Source organism: Asparagus officinalis, chromosome 9 (genome assembly GCF_001876935.1).
Source record: "Asparagus officinalis chromosome 9, Aspof.V1, whole genome shotgun sequence".
NCBI lineage: Eukaryota > Viridiplantae > Streptophyta > Magnoliopsida > Asparagales > Asparagaceae > Asparagus > Asparagus officinalis.
In genome coordinates this window covers 57,155,492-57,166,193 of record NC_033802.1, presented here as the reverse complement: position 1 = coordinate 57,166,193, position 10,702 = coordinate 57,155,492, and the positions used below count along the sequence as shown (strand labels likewise).

The window sequence follows — 10,702 nt, the reverse complement described above, 5'->3', positions numbered from 1 at the left end:
AAACCCTAGCATTTCTTCCTCTTTGGTTCGATGATCAATATCCTTTCAAAAGATGGGGAGGAGCGCTTCTCGAGCTCTCCAGCTTCCAGGATCGACCCGAGTCCATCAAGTATGTTGCAGGTAAGCAACTGATAGATTCAAACATTTCAATTTTGTTGATGTAAAATGTGAGAAGGGAATGCTAACCTCTGGTTATAGGCTGTACTTTGTTAATTTGCCACTAGTTGAGTTCGGAATATGTTACATGCTTTCCTTATTTGGCCGGTTGGCATGCTGGCGTGCGCTTTGCTTGATCGGTGATCGATGCAATTATTCCAGAAATAGGTTAAAAGCAGGCACCGCATGTTGCGTTTCTGCAACAGTGGTAGCTGATTTTAATTTATATAAAAAGATATATTAGCTGGGATTACCCCTATATTTATTGTGTGGTGGTATTTTTGTTCAAAATGACTTTTTAACTTTTTAACTTGCCTGTATAGAACTAATATGACACGCCCAACTTCGTTTGGTTGTGATGATGGTCAACTAGAATGTTGCGTGAAAATTCTCTTTTTTAAGCATCCGAACAGTTTAACGTTTGAAAAGCTATTTGTGTATTGTCTAATTATAATAATTTTCAAGTTGTTATGAAAAGGTGGATGAGTCTACTTATGTTTCTTTGGTTGGTTTTGATGAGGTTAGTGATGGAATAGCTCCTAAGATGAAAATATGAACAGAAGGTTGAGAACCTAAAGGATTTATAAGTAACAACTAGCAAAACAAGAGATGCGTATGTGAGTGCAAGAAGAAATAAGGGTACAATTCACATTGGCTGCATACAACTTCCCAAACTATTGATTTAGTTACTTCAGATCAGTCATGCATCATTATGGTATTGAGGAGGATGAAGGATGTTGTTTGTTGATTCTAAGGCACACGGGCATACTTGCCAGTGCTAGTGGTTGTGTACACCAGTTTTTAGAAGAAAATTATAGTTAAAGGAGTTGCTAGGACTTGAATAGATTTATGGTTACCTAAATTTAGGAAATACAAATATTTTAGATTTTTGTATAAAAAAGTACTAGGATGCTCCTAGAAAGGGTAGCAAGGAAAGAAAAACAAAAACCAGGATGATGCGAAACGATGATAGGAGGTCTGTCGGAATCAGCGATCTAAATTGAATAACACACCGTTTCGCCAAAAATGATGATCTTCGGCAGAAAATTAAATTCAAAACGATTAATGTGACAGATGAATTTTAATAAGATTTGCATCAATAATCATGAACAATTCCAATCTCAAACAATATAACTGCTGTATTCATTATCATTTCGTAAGTTCTAAAATAAATATCAGATCTGCAACAGTCACATGTTCAGTTGCTCTCTACTCACAAGTATAATCTCAGCAATGAATATAAGATAATAGTTTAGAAATGGTATACTCATGCAATTAACTAATAAAATGAAATTAACAGAAAAATAAGGGATGAAAGAAAATGAAACCTTCATCGGTCTGAAGAGTCTCGACGTGAGAGGCTTCTGGAGGTGGTACGACGACAACGGTGAACTGATCGATGATGACGAGGCGGAGATCTGATAACGATGAGTGCGACGGTGTTGAAAAACGAGGTGGGCGTCGGCGAACTGGATGACGATGTGTGCGACGACGTCGAACTGGGTTATCAAGTAGCGACGAGTCAACGGGTCGATGGGTGAATTGGTGATGACAAACGGCGTCAATTGAGCAATGACCACGACATGTGAACTGACGACGACGAGGGTGAAGATGAGGACGACGACGAAGGCGACGATGAGGACGACGACGTCAACTAGATGACGGCGCAAGCGATGGCGTCAAGCGGGAAGATGATGACGGCGGTGGCGTCGAACTGAATAGTGACGCGATCGACGACGTCGAGATGGTAGATGATGAAAGCGGTGAGGACGCGGGTGGCCTGTCGGGTCGAGATTGGTGGTAGGTGTCGGGATGAGGTCGGCGACGACGTTGGGATGCTTCGGAGTGGAGAGTAGGGATTCCGGGGGCTACTCGGAGTAGGAGCGGTGGCTGGTTGAGAGGGATGAAGAGGAGTTTGGAGCTGAGTTTGGAAATTGTTGACGTGGGGGAGAGAAGAAATTTGGCGGCTGTGTATGAGGAGAAAGAAGATTTGTCGGCTGTTTGTAGCAGAGGAGAACAACTTGGCCTAGGGTTTCACACCCGAGGCTTCACATCAAAATTTAGCTAACAAATATTTTTTCATTCAATAAATCATTACCTTTCAATAGTCTTATACAACCTTATTTATAAAGAAAAACTACATGCACACAACGTGCAATAAAAAATAAAAACAAAACAACAATCCCTCAAATCACTCAACTAAATTTCAAAATTCAAAATAAAAAATACAAAATTTAAAATTCAAAATTCAAAATTCAAATTTTAAAAATTAAAATAAAAGAAAGTCAACTAATCAAAAATGAAAATTGTCATTTCTTGTCCTCATCATTCTCCCCGGGAGGGAGAAAACTTGACTCCGCCGAGTTAGTTGCAGAAACTTGTCATCTTCAATATACACTGTCTGCATCTTAATCTGTCGTCAGTTACTTTCCTGCATCTCAAATCATTAGTTAAATTGTATTATAAATTCACCATCTAAAATATTATCAAAATTCACTGCTGCATTGGTGAATATATAAAAGTGAGGTAAAGTGAAAGAACTCTCAGAAACAATAGATTAGGGTCAGGCTTATATCAGTGGACTGCTAATAACATTGTGACCTGTTTAATCAATCAATATTGAGAATAGAACTATGACCAAATCAATAATATAAATATTGTCATTAATTATTTTAAGAGTTGGAAAAGTTCATAAATATCATGTCAAACCTTAAACAGTTATAAAGAAATTGTATTGGACAAGTCCAAACCATCTAAAATATCAGTATTAACAGTTTTAAAATTATATCCTGACTCCATATCATACATTTCAGTTAACAATGTATTTATTCAAATTAGATTACTGATTCCTTAATATATGACCAATGCAATTCAAAAATGATGTGAATCAACTTAAATGCTACATATGAAATGCAGACTCGAACAATGCAAACAAGGGCAGATGTAAACTCCACGAAGTGTTTAACATGCATGATGTCCTCTATCAAATAAAATAAATAAGAGTTCATTAATATAAATAACAACTTTCCTATTCTAGCATGATAGTGAGGAACATGCAAACAAATGCGTGAAGGATGAGTGTTTGGTGCACTTAACATGAGAGAAAAAGAAAATAAAAACACTCGTGCTAAAACTTGTATCCTTAATCATTATATATTTTCAAAATGGATTAGTGTATGTGTGAGTGACGGTCGGGACAATGCATGAGGGGTTTGGTATCTAATATGGTAGTTATTTCACTGTGCTCAGTTTTGGATTCAACTTCCATACAGATATCTAAGTGACTCACTTTAGGAACCAAATCGAGAACATGTTGGGTGTTATGTTTGTCTGGGAGGATTTCACGGGGAACATCAACAACATTTTCAATCACTGAAGGGAGTTCAGGAGGGGTTGGATCTCTAATTTCATGAACAACTTCAAGGATAACATCAATGAACTCTGTGATCGGAGGGGTAGCTTGGGGAATAATCAGAGTGTTGTCATTGTATGAAAATTCAATCAACTCCACAATTGTAGGGGTAGTTTCAGAAGAAACGGAAGCGCATAGTGTTTCAATTTTACTTTCCTGGATTTCGTTGTCAGAGTTAGATTCTGTCAAGTTTACAGCCTGGTTAACGGATTCCTCAATAATAGATTTTGATTTTGTTGTAGGCGACTTATTAATTCTAACTCTGAACGGGGTCGTACAGATGGTAGCGACGTGCCCATATCCTTGACAATTATAACACTAAATTATTAGGTTAAGTTTGGAGAAATCTCTCTTTGATTCATTGCCCTTGGGATCGAATCTAGACTGGGAAGAACTGGGGTTAAATCGACTCGGAGGCTGACTAGAGGTAGGGGCACGGGAAGACTGGGAGGAATGAGTTCGAAAATCCTGACTCCTATGAGATTGGTGGAATTTGGTTTCATCTAGATCTTGAACTAAGGTGTAAGCTCCCTCAAGGGTGTCTATTCCTCTAGCAAAGAATTCGGTTTGAAGGTCACTTCTCAATTCGGCTCTAAACTTTAATAAGACTTTCATTGGTGCCTCTTGCTCAATAGTGCTGCATCGAGTAAACAATTCATCAATTTGAACAACGTACTCTTTTGCAGATTTGGTTCCCTGAGTAAGTTGATACCACTTGTCGAGCAATCTATGATAGAATAATGACGAGAGATATTTCCTTTTAAGCTCGTCGACCATTTCTCGCTAAGTTAAAATTGGTAATTCACCTCTAATATGCCTTAACATTTCGATGTTGGACCAATATTGGCAGGCGAGTCTGGTGAGTTTCATCGCGGAAAATTTTACTTTTCGTGATTCCGTTAGGACGCACCAATTGAAGTAACGATCCATGCCCTTCAGCCAGTCCAAGAAAGCTTCTGTGTCGAACTTACCATCAAAGGTTGGCAGATCATGCACAGGTTGAGGTGGGGGTCGATGAACGATGTGCCCATGACCTTGACCTTGCAGAGGCAGAGTTGCAACACACATTTTTCCTAGCTTAGCACGCGTCTCGTTGGTTGCATTTTGAAAATTTTCTATGGTACTATCAAATTATGCTACTAGTTCAGCGAATTTCTTAAGGACTTCGGAAGACATGCTGGACTCACTAGTCGATACACTTGACTCACCTTATCAATATGATAGACCTTTGTGAATGGTATGCACTGACAAATAAATGAGATGAACGATAATTTTTTATAACAAATTAAAAGACTCAATTAAACTAATAAAAAAATAAAAATAAAAAATTTCTTAACATAGAACCATGCTCTGATATCAAAAATAATGCGAAACGATGACAGGGAGTCTGTTGGAATCAGTGATCTAAATCGAAAAACGTACCGTTTCGCCAAAAATAATGATCTTCGGTAGGAAATTAAATTCAAAACGATTAATATGACAGATGGATTTTAATAAGATTTACATTAATAATCATGAACAATTCCAATCTCAAACAATATAACCGTTGTATTCATTATCATTTCGCAAGTTCTAAAATCAATATCAGATCTGCAGCGGTCACATGTTCAGTTGCTCTCTACTCACAAGTATAATCTTAGCAGTGAATATAAGATAAGAGTTTAGAGATGGTATACTCATGTAATAAACTAATAAAATAAAATTAACAGAAAAATAAGGGACGAAAGAAAACGAAACATTCGTCGGTCTGAACAGACTCGACGTAAGAGGCCTCTGGAGGTGGTACGACGACAACGGTGAACTGAACGACGATGACGAGGCAGAGATCCGATGAAGACGAGTGCGACGGTGTTGAAAAACGAGGCGGGCGTCGGCAAACTGGATGACGACGTGTGCGACGACGTCGAACTGGGCTATCAAGTGGCGACAAGTCGACGGGTCAATGGGTGAATTGGCGATGATAAACGGCGTCAACTGAGCGATGACCACGACGTGTGAACTGACGATGACGAGGGCGATGATGAGGACGACGGCGCCGACTAGATGACGGCGCAAGCGATGGCATTAAGCAGGAAGATGATGACGGCGGTAGCGTTGAATTGAACAGTGACGCGATCGACGACGTTAAGATGGTAGATGATGAAAACAGTGAGGACGCGGGTGGCCTGTCGGGTCGAGACTGGTGGTAGGTGTCGGGATGAGGTCGGGGGCGGCGTTGGGATGCTTGGGAGTGGAGAGTAGGGATTTCGGGGGCTGCTCGGAGTAGGAGCGGTGGCTGGTTGAGAGGGATGAAGAGAAGTTGGGAGCTGAGTTTGGAAATTATTAACGTGGGGGAGAGAAGAAATTTGGTGGCTGTGTATGAGGAGAAAGAAGGTTTGTCGGCTGTTTGTGGCAGAGGAGAACAATTTGACCTAGGGGTTTCACACCCAAGGCTTTACACCAAAATTTAGCTAACAAATATTTCTTCATTCGATAATTCATTGCCTTTCAATAGTCTCATACAACCTTATTTATAAAGAAAAACTACGTGCACACAACGTGCAATAAAAAATAGAAACAAAATAACAATCCCTCAAATCACTCAACTAAATTGCAAAATTCAAAATTCAAAATACAAAATTCAAAATTCAAAATTCAAATTTTAAATTTCAAATTTCAAATTTCAAAAAACAAAAATAAAAGAAAGTGAACTAATCAAATATGGAAATTGCCATTTCTTGTCCTCATCACAGGAGCAGTTTGGATTAATGATTTTTTTTCTGCAGCAGAGATTTTCTTCTCTCCAATATGTTAACTTGAGCTCATACAGACATGATATTTATTTATTGAACAGTTTGAGAATATTTACGCATTGGTTCATGATTGACAGCTGTGAGTTGTACTCCAATTTGTTTATTGTTAATTCAATTTGTTTATTGTTAGTTGCTTAAGCTCTTGTTCTCTCTTATTACTTATGTATTTAGCTCAAATTATGATGGGTTATACACACACACACTGATGCGAAACGGGGAAGGGGGGTCTATCTGAAATCAGCGATCTAAATCGAACAACACATCGTTTCGCTAAAATTCATGATATTCGGTAGGAAATTAAATAAAACAGTTAATACGACAGATGGGTTTAACAAGATTTGCAATAATAGTTATAAACAACTCCAATCTTAAATATTTTAATCGCAATATTAATTATCATTTCGCAAGTTCCACAATCAATATCAAAATTTCAGCAGTCACATGTTCAGTACTCTCAACTCACAATATAATTTAAGCAGTAAATATATGATAATAATTTAGAGATGTAATACCCATGCAATTAACTAACAAATTGAAATTAACAGAAAAATATAGAGGGAAATTGATACCATCGTCGAACAAAACCTAGTCGGGATCCTTCCTTCTTGCGTTGGATTAAGTGGGCCTTTTCAATTAGTTGGGCTTCTCATGGACTAAGGTGTCCAGTCTTCTCTTGTGGATTTCCAACAGTGACTGGGTACTCCTATGCTGACATACCCGTGGATCTAAATTGGCAGCGTATGGAGAATGAGTTGGTGGCTGCTCAGCGCTGTTTTGGGTGCAGAGGGGAGCATGGGCTGATGTGCGGGCCGTCCCGGCGCGACAGGGAAGAGGAGCCTCAGGGGCGGTGTCTTTGCCGATCCGCCTGGAGGATGTGGAGATGGGCGGTTGTGATGGGTGCATGGGCTAGCTGCTCGCGGTTGAGGGGAGCAAGGAGGAATTGGGTTGGGAAAGATGAGGAGGGGGCTTTTGTGGGCGGCAAAGAAGAGAGGAGGGATGAGGGAGTTAGGGATCCTGCGGTTTGTGAACAGGAGGGAGAAGCGGCTGAGTTCGAGATGGACACAGGGGGGAAGATGGGTTCGGTTGATTTTGAAGAGGAGCAGGAGTTCGTGATGGGTTCTGTGATTTGAGTTGAGGGAGAGAGATGAACAGTGCGATTTTTGAATTTTCGTTTGTTTTCTTTGTGGGGAAGAGAGGTGACGGCTGATAACCAGAAATCAATAAGCTAGGGTTTCACACCATAATTTAGCAAATCAATTTCATTCATCAATAATTTCATTCTGATTACAACCATGCTTTTATAGAGCAATTACAAAATTTGAAATCTCACACAGAATCCCTCAAATCTCTCACTTATTAACTACTAAATTAAACAACAATTCAAAATTTAAAATTCAAATTTCAAAAAATTAAAACTAAGCTAATATGGAAGATTTCCAATTCTTGTTCTCATCACACACGCACACACTTAGGCAGTTTGTTTATTTGGTTGTGAGCATTGTAAACTTAAGTCATCCTATTTTCCTATGGATCAACTTCATTTTTGCAGATGCTGAATCTAAACTGGAAAAAGCCTTAGATATCAATCCTAACAAGCATGAGGCACTATGGTGCTTAGGCAATGCTTACACTTCCCATGCCTTTTACACTCAAGATAATGAGACTGTAAAAGGATACTTCGCTAAAGCAACTCAATATTTCCAGGATGCAGTGAATGAGGTGTCTTGCTTTAGTTTTTAATTGTGCGTGATGTTTCATAACAAAGCAAAATAACTCCTCGACTTCTCATAGGATCCTGCAAATGAGCTATATCTGAAGTCTTTGGAATTGTCATCTAAGAGGTAAAATTCCTCAAAAGTTTTAAATAGGCCTTTCATACCATCTTTACTTACTGTAAGCACCTTGTGTTCACATTGGCAATCGATTTTTCGATGTTTTCTTGTACTTTCACATGGTTTGCGGATATTATATTATCTTTATGCCAAAAGAGTCATTTGTTGCTAGGTTTTTATTGAAATAGTCTGACAAATACATGTTCTTAAATCTGTAATCAGCAGGCAGAATTAGTATTTCTTTTAGCACCCAATAGTTCAGTTCTTGTATTTATCTCAATTCTCAAGTGACGTAACACCTTTATTCGTTATTATCCATGAAGTACCCTGAGATTTGCATTGCACAGTCTTGTACATTAGTACAGAAGCATGTTGGCAAGGAAGCATATCCAAGGAAAGTTTTGGGTTCTTCTAATCTGGCTCCTGGTGAACTTGTAAAAAGCTTTGGCCTGTTGTTTAATCATTCTCTATTTTTGTCATCAGCTCAAACTTTTCCCTTCAAGCCAGGGCTCTCTATGAAGTAACAAGTAAGGTTCAATGAAAGATGCTTAACAAGTGCTCATGGTTAACTATGGAAAAAGATGCTTTCCATAATCCTAAAGATGAGTTAGTATAATCCATCTTAGGGCTCCTAGTCAGTGAAAAAGCTCTGGAAGAGGAGGAAAAAAGGAAAAGCTTTCTGGGAAGCAGATGTCAACATGTGGAATGAAAAACAACATCACACAAACATGACTACTTGACAGTTCTTGAAATCAGGTCTGTTTGAAACCAATGGTACCAATCAAACTATTTTTGATGATCGGAAAATTTCAATATTGTTTCTGGGCTTAAAAGACTTACATCGAGCGAAAGAATATGATTCATGTAGCTAACCGCATGAAATTTGGGATACAAATTTTGTTGTACTATACCAAGATATACAACTGAAACCAGCAGCAGAATCCATCAGTGATGGAAAAATTTGGAGATGGGGGAGAGAGATAGAACAATCTGAGTGATTTTTTCAGAGGAAATGAGAGGGAGGGAGGACCTGATGGTTAAGCCCTATTTGTGGTGGAAAAGTTTGGAGACTTTCGAGGGTAGAGATCTCTCGAGTTTCACAGACATCATCCTACAATTAGTTTTGAATCGATAGTTTTCAATGTAAGAGGTGTGCCGAGTTCTGCAAGAGGTTGTTATCCCTCAATAAAGTATTTTTTTAATTCATCTATACATATATTAAGAAATTACTCATTCAATTGTGCATATAATTTCCCGTTGCGCGTTACCTTCTCTCTCTACACTGGCGTGCGCGCTTGCATGCGTGTATACACACCTAAGCAAGAATTTGCTTATTTTATGAATGAAATGTTGAACTATTCTACGCCTAAGTTGTCAAGAAATGATAACTAGGAGAAAGAAAGGAAATGAGAAAAGACAATAGCTAACTTACAATAAAAGTTATAAAAAATTTGAAATTAAAACAGTGGCTAGAAGTTAATAAGTGGACAAATGTTAAATTACACACCACAAAGATAATGCAAAGTAGGGAATAAAAGTTAAAATTCTTAAATTAACATGAACTCATGAGGTCATTTTAGTTTCTAAGCAAAAAATATCGCTTAGAAAAATCTAGTGGTCAATGTAAATTATGATCAAGTACCAAAAATGACGACCAAATTCCTTGAAATATTTGAAGACGAAAAGTTGCAGTTAATAAAATACTTGTACACATGTAGAATTTATAGAACTTAAGAATAATCAGGACCAGCTAAAAGGCTACAAAAGTTGACTACACGTGAATTAATTTTAACCGATAAATAAAATTATACAATTACATGAATAGTGCTATAGAAAAATGCAAACTCAGAAGAGAGCAAACTTAAAGTCATAGAAGAATTTAAAATTAATGAAATACAAGCTACAAAACTGTATCATAAATTTTCCATTTCATTAAAATGTTGTTATGTTCTTATTGTCATGAAATTCAATTGTGCAGACAAAACATCTAAATATGTTAACCATCTTTATTGTTATTGAAAATTTTTAATAGTTTTCTGTAATTATTTTTAAGCACAAGATTGTGTCGAATTTTATACAAACTTCACTAATTATGTAGAGAAGCATTTAAAAGTGTTAACTGTTTATATGATTCTTGTAAGCCATCTAATATCAAACCAGATAATCCTGACTGGCAAGTGCCAAAACCATGGAAAATGCTGGTTTTGAAAATGTCTACATGATACAAATACCGAGACATCCGACCTTGCTGCGGATGATGCCATGTTTTTATTAGCATTTCCTGTGTTCATTGCTTTTACATATAGCCAGGGGCAGATCTACTGCCTAGCTAGGGGTGCAGTTGCACCACTAGACATTTATAAATTTGCATGTAAAGTCATGAAATTTTGCATCCCCCCCAAACACCAATTTTTATTTATTTATTTATTTTTAAATTGCACTCCAAGGCCCAAGCAGTCTAAAACAGAAATTAGTAACAATTTGAATTGGCCCATTGGAAAGTAAAAAAA

General features: G+C 37.7%; 1 protein-coding gene across 1 annotated transcript in view; it reads left to right on the top strand.

Annotated features, from left to right (window-relative positions):
* The window catches only part of LOC109823972 (mitochondrial import receptor subunit TOM20-like), a 33,510-nt gene that overhangs the window by 307 nt on the left and 22,501 nt on the right, over positions 1-10,702 (top strand). The window contains 4 exon segments of the mRNA XM_020390449.1: positions 1-120; positions 7,910-8,079; positions 8,152-8,186; positions 8,188-8,201. The exon segment at positions 1-120 is cut by the window's left edge and continues 307 nt beyond it. Of these exon segments, the coding sequence (XP_020246038.1) occupies positions 1-120; positions 7,910-8,079; positions 8,152-8,186; positions 8,188-8,201 (339 nt within the window).